This window comes from Amblyomma mixtum, chromosome 2, assembly GCF_055824585.1.
Source record: "Amblyomma mixtum isolate Tamu chromosome 2, ASM5582458v1, whole genome shotgun sequence".
Classification (NCBI taxonomy): domain Eukaryota; kingdom Metazoa; phylum Arthropoda; class Arachnida; order Ixodida; family Ixodidae; genus Amblyomma; species Amblyomma mixtum.
This window is the reverse complement of record NC_143013.1, coordinates 262,757,660-262,771,683: the sequence shown is the minus strand read 5'-3', so window position 1 is coordinate 262,771,683 and position 14,024 is coordinate 262,757,660. Positions and strand designations below refer to the sequence as shown.

At 45.4% G+C, this 14,024-nt stretch overlaps 1 protein-coding gene across 2 annotated transcripts in view; it reads left to right on the top strand.

Annotated features, from left to right (window-relative positions):
- Nucleotides 1–12,455, top strand: part of LOC149363815 (retinol dehydrogenase 13-like) — a 29,218-nt gene extending 16,763 nt beyond the window's left edge. The window contains exons 2-6 of one of the 2 annotated variants that reach the window (XM_089573755.1): nucleotides 4,825–5,067; nucleotides 5,653–5,938; nucleotides 6,693–6,888; nucleotides 7,918–8,136; nucleotides 9,829–12,455. In XM_089573755.1, coding sequence (XP_089429881.1) covers nucleotides 4,825–5,067; nucleotides 5,653–5,938; nucleotides 6,693–6,888; nucleotides 7,918–8,136; nucleotides 9,829–9,840 — 956 coding nt within the window. In that variant the 3' untranslated portion in view covers nucleotides 9,841–12,455. Of the gene's footprint in view, nucleotides 1–4,824; nucleotides 5,068–5,652; nucleotides 5,939–6,692; nucleotides 6,889–7,917 lie in introns of both variants that reach the window. The other variant, XM_089573754.1, reaches the window with a different exon arrangement.
- The last annotated feature ends 1,569 nt before the right edge of the window (nucleotides 12,456–14,024 follow it).

Genomic DNA, 14,024 nt, shown 5'->3' with positions numbered 1-14,024 from the left:
ACCCGTAAAAGCACAGACAAACGCGACAACTAACTCGTGTCCCGAGACAAACGCGAGTACTAGCCAAAAAAACGAACATGGCAAAGCACCAAACCTACGCCCCCGTCATCCCACAAAACGAAACAGATAACTTTTGCAAACGTAAATGCGCGAAGTATTCTTAATAAACTTGAGTCACTAGAATCTCTTCTTATCGGCCTCGAACCTGACTTCATAGCGATCACAGAAACTTGGCTTACTAACGATATCAATGACAAAGAAATTGCCCCACCAAACTATGCTATCGTCCGAAAAGACAGGTTAACACGTGGAGGAGGTGTGGCTATACTAATAAACAAACAAATTCCCTTCGCAATGTTACCAGAAGTTGAGGGTGCCGAGGCACTCTTTTGTAAGTTGATATTTGGAACGAACACTGTCACTGTAGGTTGTGTTTACCACAGTCCTTCGGCAGATCAGCCTGCATTGGTCTCACTATATGAATATATGCATCAACATGTTCAAAAATCCAGACTGATCCTTCTTGGGGACTTCAACCTACCAGATATAGATTGGCAAAGCATGTCGTATCGCTCCCCGTGTTCTGAAACCCTTTTTGATATTATGCTTAGTTTTGACCTGTTCCAAGTTATCAACGAGCCCACACGTGTTCAAGGTAGTGCATCTAACATTCTTGACCTCATCTTCCTCAGCAATCACTTCGCGATCGATCAAACCAACGTAGCAGTCCTCGATGGCATATCAGATCATAAGCTAACATTGTGCACCACACCCATTCAAGCAACAGCAGCTCGTACTATCTCGAAAACTACTTACCCAGACTTCACAAACGCTGATGATTCAAGCATACTTAATTACCTAATTTCGGAGTACGAATCATTTGAAGAACTCGCTAATTATCAAGGTACAAATATAGATACGCTGTGGGAAAGCTTCAAGGCCATTGTATCGCACTGCATCAAAAACTTTGTACCATTGAAGACCAAACGAACAAATACACGTAATCCCTGGATAACACGTGATATCATTCATGGGAAACGCAAAGTAAAACGACTAAGGAAATCACTAAAATCAAAAAATGACTATCAGGTAAAACATAAGCTCACGAACGCCATCCGTGAAATGAAAGCAAAAATTATGGCAGCGAAAACAAACTACTTCTCAGTTACGCTTCCTAATTTTTTAAAACACTCCCCTGGAAAATTTTGGAAATACCTCAGCCCCAAAACACAAAAAGACACCGTCAGTTGCCAAGGACAAAATCAAAACTTCGCAAATTCCTTAAATACATACTTCCAATCTGTGTTCACAGATGACGATGGCCGCACACCGGAGAGTATTCACCGCAATCAAACACCTCTAGACATGCCAACAATAACCGAGACAGGCTTTCTGAACCTACTTTTATCAATAGATACAAAAAAAGCAAACGGTCCTGATAATATTCCAAACACTTTTTTGCAAAGATATGCCGAAGTCAACGCGAAATATTTACATTTAATGTTCAATAAATCTTTATCAACCTGTAGTCTAGCTAATGAATGGAAAATCGCGAAAGTTATTCCTATACACAAAACAGGAGGCAAAGATGACGTTTCAAATTACAGACCAATATCACTAACGTGCACGGTAGGAAAATTATTGGAACACATTATACTAAAGCATATCACCAGTTATGTTGAGCAACATAACATTTTATCGCCTGTTCAACATGGATTTCGAAGGGGACTTTCAACTATCACCCAATTACTCGAACTAACACATGATTTATTCCAGAGCATTGATAACCAAAAGCAAGTTGACTTGATTGCACTTGATTTCTCTAAGGCATTTGACAGAGTAAGCCATAAAAAACTAATTAGCAAACTTACATCAACTTTAGGTGACGGCCCTATTATCAACTGGATCGAGGACTACTTAACTAACCGATCTCAGTATGTTGTAGTTAACAATGATATTTCTTCTATTGCGCTCGTTACGTCGGGAGTACCCCAAGGGTGCGTCCTTGCTCCACTTTTATTTCTCATCTTCATTAATGATCTGCCCTCTAACATACATGTTAAAATTAAACTTTTTGCCGATGACTGCATCCTTTACAATGAAATTAACTCTATAAATGACCACGATGATTTAAACAGCGCCCTTCAAGAAGTGGTAATATGGTGTCACAAATGGCAAATGGAACTGAACATTAAAAAAACAGCCTTCTTATCTGTAACCCGTAAAAAACAAAGGTCCGAATATGTGTACAGCATCAATAACATACCGCTCACCCGAGTTCACGAACACAAATACCTTGGATTAATCATTTCACATGATCTAAGGTGGGAATCACATATTAACAGCATAGTATCATCTGCTTTAAAACGATTGTTCTTCCTTAGAAGACGGCTTCGAGAAGCGCCACCGGAGACCAAACTGTTAGCATATAACACATTTATACGATCAGTTCTCGAATATGGAAATACGATTTGGTTTCCCTACACACAACAACTCATTAACAAACTAGAAGGAGTGCAGAGAAAGGCAATTAGATTTATCTTTAACAAATACAGGAGCAGTGATTCACCATCCCAACTACTAAATCAAGCATGTATTCTTACTTTACAGAAACGCGCCAGACTAGCACGACTAAAATTATTGTTCCAATTAGTTCATAACACATTAAACATAGATACTTCGTTATATATATCTGTAGATGAATCCAGACAATCCCGGCATAAGCACCCATTAACCCTTAAAGAGTACGCATTCCGAACCGACTGTTTCAGATATTCATTTTTCCCGCTTGCCATAAAAGAATGGAATAGTTTGAACCCCTCTATTACTACTAATACATCTTTGCAGAAATTTGTAACTTTGGTAGAAGAACAGTTGAGCGATAATTAAATAGATAATTAAATCATAATTATTCAAGTACAACAGACCACTCGTATCACTGCATGTAACAGCATCTTTATGAACATATTACTTACAATGTATAAAATTGCACCCTTTTCTGTGAAAAATATTCTCTCGTTATGTGTTTTATTTTCTGTTATCTGTGTTTTTTTTCCCATACTCATGTAATTACTTGAAAATAACAGTGTTTTTATTGTATGCCATTCCATTTGTATTCGCTTTGTACCTTTTTACTATATGCCCATCCTGTAAAAATCCCAATGGGATTGACAGTATGTGAAATAAATAAATACACTGGTGCTAGTCTGATGAAAACCTGATACGACGTTTGACACTAGGGTACAGTGTTATAGAAGGCTTCTAGAACACTGTAACCAAAGATTGGTTCAAAAAGGAATTTTGGATTCTGGTACGAACGGAACTGCAATGCCAGTAAATGCTGTGTTTGAACGGAACTCCAGCAGCAGTCACATCGTTCCGTCTGGACGGAATGCTAGACATCCTTTGAGTTTAACTGCTACAAGATACGGCTGGTACATTTTATTTTCACACTTTTTCAAGGTGTCCCACCACAGTTTCTGTTACAAGCGACGGCATCATAGATTGCAGAAACCTGGACTACACGAATCACACTTTCGTTGACCAGCACATCAGCGCAGCGGTGCTCATTTCTGATTGATCAGGCTGATCGCGTCATTGGTTGTGACTTCATTCACTTTCTTGCACAGCAGACATTACGGAAGACCGCAGAAACTTGGATTACGCAGCAGCAGATGGCCTAATCTCACTGGCCGGCGCGTGAACACGGCGACGACTATTGTAATTGGTCAGGCACTGAACTTCTATTACAACCGACATCAGCAGATATGACACACACCTGTATTACAGGAAAACAGATGGCACACTATTACTGATTACCATCTTTATCAGACAGACCGTGCACCTGCGTGGATCACAGTCATTGATTGGGATGACACGGGCCGGGACTCCTGTTTTTTTTTTCAGTTCTTTTTCTTAGTCTAACCATAGTATTAGTCATTGATTGGGAGTGCGCTGCACTCAGCCGTCGGTTACGACAACTACCAGAGGGGCAAATAGTATTACTCATTGACTGGGAGTGCGCTGCGAGTCAGTTATGACAACTACCAGAGGGGCAAATGACCAATGCGGCGGTCGCTGTGGCAGATAATATGAAGATCGACTATAGTGATGTATAGACCATTTAGCACTAAGACTGCGGTGCTCAGCTGTGGTTCTCCTCCTTGATGATAACCAGAATGCCCCATGCTTTTCTTTTTTACTGTCTGCATAGCGGAGGAGCTCGTAATAGGCGCAGAACACTCGCGACCTCTGCATGCTATTCGCAGACTTCACCCAGCTGTCCTAATCCTGAAGTTTTGGACACGTGGCACTATATAGCTCATTGCTTGATGATGCTGATGATTTTTATGGCGCAAGGGCATCCGTGGCCAAAGAGCGCCATGGCACACATTTTTTTTTTTACTCAAAGCGACCCTTATAAAAATGGTCTATAGACAGTCTATAGACTTCTTATTGACTCTATTGACTTCCTATAGATACTGCTTTTTGTCTGTTCATAGTCTATAGACCGTCTATAGACAAAAGTGTACTAAAAGTGTATGGTCGTAAATCTATAGATTGTCTATTGACTGTCTATGGCATTTGTATTGCCTATAGACTTTTGTCTATAGACAGTCTATAGGCTTTATAGACAGAAGTCTACAGACACTCTATAGACTGTCTAAAACTTTTTTTGTAAGGTGAGGTATAGCTCATTGCATTACGACATTACCGCCTGGCATTTTCGCTCTTTGTCTCTTCTCTTTTCCTTTGAGCGGTGTGGTGTAGCGAAACGTTCCCTCCGGCCGCCCTCTCACGTATACCTCCCTTTCGGGCGCACAGGCGGCTCCAACGGCCTGGGCCGCACCCTGTGCCTGGAGCTGGCGCGGCGAGGCGCCCGCGTGGTGATCGCGTGTCGCACCCGGCTGCGGCGCGACTCGACCGCCTTCTTCCTGCGCGAGAAGACCGGCTCGTTCAACGTGCGCGTCATGTACATGGACCTGACCAACCTCGAGTCCATCCGCGAGTTCGCCAAGGAGCTCATCGCCTCCGAAGAGCGCCTCGACTGCATCGTCAACAACGCCGGTAAGCGCGAACAGGCTAACTCGATTCTTGACCTTTTTGGCTCGCCTTCTCACACTGACAGAGATGCGAGCGTGTGGCTTCAAATATGTCGCGGTGGCCTAAGTGTATGCTAACTTAACTATACCACGGCGTCCGTAAGGAGGATTCCCTCCAATGGCGCGTATCACGAAACTCGTGACAGGAGCAGCTGCTCACAACTGTTTCAGAAGTATGTAACTGAAGAAAAGGCGAGAAGCGACCTGCAAGCGACGTTTTCTTCAGAGCATACTACTATGGAGGATCCTTGCTTTCAGATGAAGCTCCCTTGTAGGGTATGATTCATTCGTTTTGGGTGAATGACGAAGCGATCTCGCTTGTCCACTTTAATAAGGATATATCTTCCTATCTTTATGACTTTGATGTGGAAACAGTACCCTAAAGAAACTGATTTTGTTCTTTCCGACAATCTACTTTAGCTCAAATGCAGCAAAAAAAGACTAATTCCCAAAAAGTTAAGAGCTTTCTGAGCATGCCCGGAAAATGAAAGGGCTTCCTCTTAATGTCGCAAGCGATTGTTTATATAACGGAAGGGATCGACGCTCGCAGCGATCCTGAGTGGCCGCGACTTCACGGCGGACGGCATCGACCTGATGATGGGCGTCAACTACGTGGGCCATTTCTTCCTCACCACGCTGCTGATCGACAAGCTTCGCTCCACGCCCGGCGGCATCGCGCGCGTCATCAACGTCGTGTGCGGCGGATTCCGCAACGGCCACATGGCCGACCTCGAGGACATGGAGGACAAGCATGTGCGCACCAATTACGACCACCGCAGCGTCTACCGGAGCTCCAAGCTGGGCCTCTACCTCTTCAACAAGGAACTCGCCCGGAGGTATGCGCTTGCTTGCTGCTTCGCTGTAGTATGTGCCTTTGGAGACCATTATCGGCGTAGTGCGCTTAGGTCCAGGACTGTAGTGTTCCTGCTTCACGTACTGCCTGCGAGCATCTTTGGGTGTGCTTATGGTCCCGGCTTGCATAGCGTCTCCAGCACTCCAATAAGCCGAGGAGAACTTTTCTCAAAGGCAAGAAAAGATGGGATGGTAAGGCATCCACTAGATGAACCAACAGTAAAGCCGGTGTCCTTCGAACTCCTGAACAGATCGGCAAAGAGTAGCGTGACGACTTGCAGGTATACTTTTTCACGCAGAGTTCAAACTAGGAGGTATACCTGCACCGTCCTGGGACCGACAGTCTGAGCGCTTAAATGATGTTGTGTAAGAGGTGTGCGAAACAAATTCATTAATATGTATAGGTAAGCATATACTTGACAGCCACCGAAAGTGTAGCCTACATGTAGTCCGAGGCACATTTTTGGTCCCATTAGAATTGTATGGAACATCCTTGCAGGATGGATTCACCCCTGGTTTTGCATGATCTTAGTGCATACGACTGCATCCTATCTTTCAACCCCATCTTTCTGTGGCAAGCGGGCGCTGCGCCCCTTCTTGTGGTATTTCCCAGTCTATTCCTTTTCCATTTCCTCGAGTCTGCGTCCATATTTTAAAATAAAATTAACAGCGTGCGCGAGTTCCCTATTCGCTCATTCTACAACAGGGCCTGCTTCCGCGCGTGCTTCTTGAGCGCAGGTACCGTCCCTTCGATGTGGCCGCCTTCTGCGTAGACCCGGGCCTGATAGCCAGCAGCCTGTACAAGAACCTGCCCGGATTCCAGGGTCGCTTCATGCACACCTTCGCACGCATCATGTTCCGCACCACCGAGGAGGCCGTCCAGTCGGTCGTCTACGCCATCATGGCCCGCAAGATCGAGTCAGACTCAGGAAAGGTAGGCGCTCGGCGTCGTCTCTAGCTGTTCCGTACAACCATCTGTGCTGTCTCATATGAGGGCTGCGCAAGTCAAAGACATTGTACAGAGAGGAAAAAGAAAACGCACAAGTCCAGTTGCATCCAGTTCTCATGAATCAGCCTTTTTGCGCCATGTTTCTTGAGGTACTGAAGTCCACGTTCGACTGGCCATATGACGTCATAGTAAAGTGATTGTTAAAATAGAAAGATGCGTGAGTTGGAATGTTTATGCAGGCAAAGTAGAAAGTAAAAAGTGTGGCAGTGACGTCTTAGCATTGTGATGCTGATATGTGAAAGAGTCATAAGTACTAAGGCTCTTGAAGGTCACCTCTAAACTAGAAGTATGGCAGCAGTCTTCTTCGTAAGTGGGCAATGAAGTTTAGCTCACAATTTTACAGTGAACAGTATATTTGTGCCTGTTGTTAACGCTTAATCTGCTCGTGGTCCATGCTCTTCTGGAGGCTCAATGTGGAAGATTGTGAAAGAGCTCACGCGAGATTTTATAGTTATGCTGACGCAGGTGCCTGTGCAGCGACCATTCGGCACGCATACAGACACGGCATTCACAAGGTGGAAACGCAAAAATACTTCAGTCGTGCACTGTTTGTTTGTCCAGTGTATTCTTACGTACTAACTGACGTATGCGGTGTGTCTCTATGACGGCAGTCGTGGTGCTAATGCATGGTGGGTTACAGGGTACAGCCTCCAAGCATGTTGGTGTTGTAATCAATTCTACAGTGAAGTGGTTCCCACAGTGCGCAAGACCAAATGTCTATAAGCTTCGCATTTGTGTGTCCGGTAGTGCGATGCTTTAGTTTCGTGGCATGAGTTCCCAACTCGTGTAATAATTAATTGGCGTGTGCCTGACATGGTCCCTACTCGTCACAGCGCAAGACAAGGCACACATGCACTGCTTTGATGGCCAGCGTTACGCCTGTGTCTTGTCTCACGCTGTCAACACCATGGCCGAGCTTTATTTAACGCTGTCCCGATGTCGCGCGCTACGCAGGTGATCAAGGACCTGCGCGCCTACGATGCCCGCAGCTCCGAGTGGACCGAGGACGCGACCCGCAGCCTCTGGGAGCGCACCGAGGAGCTGATTCGCTCCAAGGGCATCCCTTTCTCGCTGCAAGAGGAGGCTGAGGAGGAAGACCTGGGCGGAGGCGTCGCGGCCGCCAAGATCAACCTGGAGGCGTTCGCCCAGCGGATGCAGCAGGGCATCCAGCAGGTGCGCCCCGAGGAGGAAGAGGAAGAGGAGGAGGAGGAAGAAGAGGAAGAGGCCTAGGGGAATACCGCGAGGGGGCTTCCTTTATGCAGTGGCAGGGCTCGCTACAGCGCTCTCCGGGACATAGACACTGCATCGATTTATTTACTTCGGAATAATCTGAGAGGCGAGATGGCACAGACACGTGGCAGTAATGTGATGACACTATGGCACGTGGCTCCAGGTACGTGGCTGCGACCGCGTACGTGCGGCAGAGTCACTTGTCCAGGAACGCTGCGGAGCGTGTCCTGTGGCATCGGTTACGGCAGTTGACCCTCGGCTTGTGCATTTCCGTATTCAGTGGACATACAAGTACGCTGGCTGTTCGGCAATCCGGACCAAGTGGCGGGGAACTGAGCGCGAACACAGGCACTTCTGTTCGTCCTCAAACCTGTAGCTATCCATGTTTGCGCGCTATGCTCTAAGACATGACATTAAATCATGGCCGGCATTCCGCGCTGCCTACAGCAGACAGTGGTGCGAAACTGGCATTAAGCTTTGCAACAAATCCCTGTGGTTCCCTTACATTATTGGCCTGCCAGGAAACTTTTAACGCTGCCACTTCACATTTGCGGCTGCAGCAATGTCGCGTCACGGTATAGCGTCGGTAGAGCATCATCTATGGCTACCGATGTACAGGCCCACAAAAGATGTCTGACCAGCCAAAATAGGGGAGCTCGGTTATACACGATGCGGCCATACTCAGGTCTTCTAGCTAGAGATGATGAGCCTCTAAGGTATGCGTACGTCTTCCAGCCTAACACATGCCCATATTCCTGGATGCTCGGGAGTTGAATATAATCACAAGAAAACTAACGAACAGAACTGCGCTTTGACTTCGATAACAAATGTCCAAGTTTAGCAAATGATTGGTACATTATTATAGGCTTACCCTTGTACTGCAAGGTACAAAACGTTATAGTTGAATTCCGGGAATCTGCTAACGACAGTGATTACATGAGGTCACAGCTGTTGTCTGCAGTGATGTCTGTGGAACGCAAGCGGATGACCGCGCTGTAGCGAGCCCTTTCCAAGAGGGGAAGACCACATAGGCTATCTAAATACATGCCAGAAGACCACAACGCATGAATTTACCCTAAAAACGAATGTGTGTTCGAGGTGACCATTTCCAGAGTGTTCGTATCTGATATCGCCCCTGTGACGCCGCAAAGTCTTTCTGTAAGATCAGCAACAACAACAACAAAAAAGATAAGAATCGAGCAGCGTATAGATCGTGTCTGGCCGTGAAGTCCGCATCCAAGACAGGACAGATCATTACCTGGAAGAACAGGGACTCGTTGATGCAAACGGGAGAGGACTATAGTCCTACGGAGATGATGAGCGGTTCTTCATGACCGCGGAACCAAAAGCATGCGCCACGCTTAACACGAACACGAATTTCACATAAAAAATGATCCGTCACTGTATCCGTAACTACTCGAGCTCACTCTATGTACCTGCAACAATTGTTGCTGAAAAAGCGGAAATCCAAACAAAAGTGTTCGATTTAAGTGTGACGCAAGCGTTACTTGGTCAGCGGCCGCGTGCAATTAAATTATTTGAGCGGTAGCACAAATTTTTCTCTTGTGTGCATCGTAAACTTTGGCGCCGTGGCGACTCATCATTGGAAGCAGCAACGACTTCCGTTTTTTCCAGGTCGACGCCTGACCTGGGCGCTGGAGTTCACGATGAAGACGCTGACTCACGCGCACAAGCGTCCTTCTTTGTTCTCATTTTTTTCTCCCTTCCCCTAATGTGTACAGAACTCTGTGACTCTCTGTGTCTGTGCTGTCCGTATCTTTGTACTTTTCCACCCTTTATCATTTTTGGCGAGTGCCGTAATGCCGATTGCTACGCCCCCTTTCGCTTGCTGCGGAAACTAGGGGCTCGCGATATTTCACCGGGGTTTGTCGTTGATCGTTTGACACGTCTTGTGTTCAAAATATTAAACAAAAGTCCGTGGCGACGCGTCGGCTGTTTAAACGAGTTTTAGTAACCGTGTTGTTTGTGGCGAATATTCTGTTACAAGACTTTTACAACGGTTGATGCATGCCCACCTTGACAGACGATGAGGGGAGGATGTGGCGGATGGAAGGCGTTACAGGGAGCATTAGGGCCAAATGGGCCATACTACTTTATATATAAAACACTAGAGGGAAATATGGCGCTACAGGCACCACCAATACGGCAGTTCGCCCGCTAGCGGCACAATGACGGGTCCATATATCTGCACTAAAGTTCGTTTCGAACATCTCGGCGACTACTTGTAATCGGCTTTTTGTGCCACATATATAGCCTGTGTTGTATGTATACAATAGCAAAATTAATCATCAGCTTATTCTCTGCACTCCATATTCCTGTCATTTTGTTGTCTAAAGAATGAAAGGGGACTTCGCGCATGAATAAAACGAAACAGCAGTTCCTAAGGCTACGTCGCATTGCTGAAATATTGCATAAACATAGTGGCATACGTAGGTTAGCAGTACTCAACCATTCAGGGCAAGTAGCAACATTCTGTAAAAAAAAAACAAGAAACCAAAAGAATGTTCCAGGCAAACTCTTACGATCCATGGACTTTCCTTCATTCCCTTGGTACTCGAACGAATGCAGCGCCAGATTGGCCTCCAGCGTTCTTAGTATGAAGTGCTATAACTTTGACAGTGGTACAGGTGGTTTGCACATGACTTCTCCGACGCCACGATGGAGAACCACGCATACCTTTCACGCTGTATACCGGAGCAGGTGGCGATAAGCGGATCATAAAAAGCGCCTAGGCTTTCGCCGTGCTCACGGTTCGCCAACATGGCGGACTCTGTGACGCCAGTGCAAGTCAACTTTTCGTCACGCTACGTTTGCTTATCTCAGCGCGACTCTAGTCAGAAAGACGAAGATGATGATGTGGAAGTACAACTGGTCGCCTGTCAAGGTGAGCATGAGCAAATACAAAACGATCAGCGAGATGCAACGTATGGATGGCCATGCAGTCCAGACGTTGCGTGGGCCGGTGAGTCTCGCGCACAGTTCGGCTCCTAGTAGCAGCCTTAATCGGGGCGAAGTGGGGCGTAGCAGTCGTATACTGCTCTGTGAGCAGAATGCGTTGAACAGAGCTGCTTCATGAGAGAAGATGCGCGTGCACTTTTGAGAAGTATCAGTGCGTAGAGGACTACTCAAGAAACCGCTGCACTACCCGCAGACATATTCGCCTGTTTCCAAAGCACGGCAAAGCTTCCAACCCGTATTAAATACCGAATACGTTCTTTTAGCCCTTTTCTCAGTTCTTATATACATATCTTTTGCTTCCTGGCTGTGGCACTCAAGCATTGCCTCTACGGGACGGTACACAAATTCCACTGCTCTGATAGCGCGAAACCTTGATGGTTATTAAACATTTGGCATCCTATACAGGCAACTGTAGTGGGAAAATAAAAACGCATTTGATTTGTCTGTAATTTCGAAATAACGAGATCAGTCTGTATACTGGTACCGTAAATGCTGGAGGTGTTTTCCACTGGAGGTTCAAGCGAGGATTCAGGGTACAACAGACGTGGACATCCTGTCCACATCGTCCACCTGTTGGTAGCGTTGGTTCAGGGATTAAACGGGAGCTGCTACCAAATTTTCAAAAATCCCCCTGTAGACGTAACACGTTCCGATGCCACTGACTGTGCAGAAAGTTTGTTGTTATTTATAGCCCAGTGTATACCGCAAAGGCTAACGTAAAAACCCCAACCCCACAATTCACAAATGCTGCAGTATGGTGTCATGTTTGTAGATACGTACACAGAAACACCATTTTATCCAAGTGTGCCCGCGAGAAGAGTGTAACTGTCGACATAATTTGTTGGTTTGTTTCCACTATTCCACGATAGTTTATATTCCTTGTTTGTTCTTTATCGTTTGTTTTTCTCATCAGTGAGTGATAAGTTCTGCTTGTGTCCATACAACTGTATAGAAATATTATTGGCGATTCGTGACACCGGCTTTCTGTGCCAGAAGCATATGCTAAGCTTTCATTAAAAAAAAATAAGAGTAGACACGTCTGTGCTACCAGCTATGCGGTCATAAATGCCAGGAGGAACCAAACAGAACCATAATTCGCTTAAACAATAACGTATCGGCGTTGATGTTAATGATTATTGTTCGAATTAGGCTAGGACAATACATGCAGCCTACTTGTTAAACTTTATGCTTTTTTTGTGAAATAATCAATCTCCGCATTGAATGCAACACGTCCAATAAAAGTCTCAATAAAGGTATACAAACTCTTGATGTCCAACTGCGGATATTATTGGTTTCTGAGCAGTCTTTTCAATATACATTGATGACCACACTTACAATGAACCCTTCATCAGCAATTAAGCGCTCACTGCAGCTTTCGAATTTCAGTCCTACTAACTGGCCTGCATGTTCGTACCTTCGAATATTGCATCCATACCAATCGCCGCTCAGTAAAACAAGTTGGGATGGGAATTATAAGTCACACTAGAATACTGACTTGGTGTTCATTTCAGGTACATTTTTCACCCAATATTTCTAGCAGATACTGTCGGAAAATTTTTACAGGTATTCACTCGAGGTGTCATCGGAGTAAGGCAACACTGAAGGCTACAGGTGAAAGTGTTTGAAGCATCTCTGCCCAACACAGTCGGCTATTTCAAAGCTAGTGGCCCACGGTCGGATACAACCACGGAGATGGATACAACTTAGATTATAGACACCAAAATTTTGCTTGCGTGTTCTCTTCTTTAAAACGATGCACTAGGCGTTAGGTATTCCCCTATGACTGTTAGATAATTTACAAGTGAATTTCTTCTTGATGCCGTTCCGGTTTCATCAACCGAACGATAGCTGTTACGCATTTGGTCACGTGAGAGAATGAAAAAAAAAAAACTGCAATATAATCGCTATTACGTAGTTTTAATTCATTACAACGCTTAAGCCAGCCTGCATAAAGAGTTGGACTGACAACAAACGGCGTATTAGCGGTTATATTGCAGTTTTTTTTTTATTCTCTCACGTCATCTAAACACTTCTTACACATCACAGCCATCGTTCAGTTGATGAAACCGACATCGTCATCCTGAGAGAAGAAATTGAATTCCAGATTCTTAGCGGTCGTAGGCGAATACCACGTGATGATCCACGTATTCTTATGTCTTGTGCATGACTGCAGAGAAAACAGGCAATTAAAATGAGTCGTCTACAGTCCTTCAAGTCTACAGCGAAGCTCGATCCGCCCAAAATTATGGTCGGTACACAGAATTCCTCCGTGATAAGAAAACAGTCCGCTGCTAAAGAAAGGTTTTTCTAGTTACCTAAACAAGAAGCTAACCACAAGACAAAAATATTGCATCGTTGTGTGGCAAAGCGAGTTGCATCGTATCGTGAATGTTCCCAGACTTCATGAACCAGCGTAGTGGTTTCTGTAACCAGCTAGCGCTGATCACCCAGATTACCTCTAGTGCAACCGCCACTGACTCTTTGGTGCTGCTCTCATTTGGTCATGTCCACTCAGTGAATGCTTCTAGAATATTGGCTTGGGCTTTTTACGCTCCGAATAAAAAGAAAATTACGCCGCATGAAGGCGCAAGGTAGGTTGCGACATAACAAAGCATTAGCCTCGAGCCCAAGTTTGTTGGACCCAATCTGGCACGCCCACGATCTTGCGTTGTCTTTACCAACCTGCCTTTTCTCTTTTAACTCTTCATCCTTTCCCTCAATGCGCCGGAAGCAGGAAAATACATTAAACTTGCTAAGCCAGCTTCGCTGGCTGGAAACTGGAGTGAAAATAGCATTATTCTACGGATCAAAGTCGCGATCGACTGCTATGATGGGATTCGGGCGCTCTTATT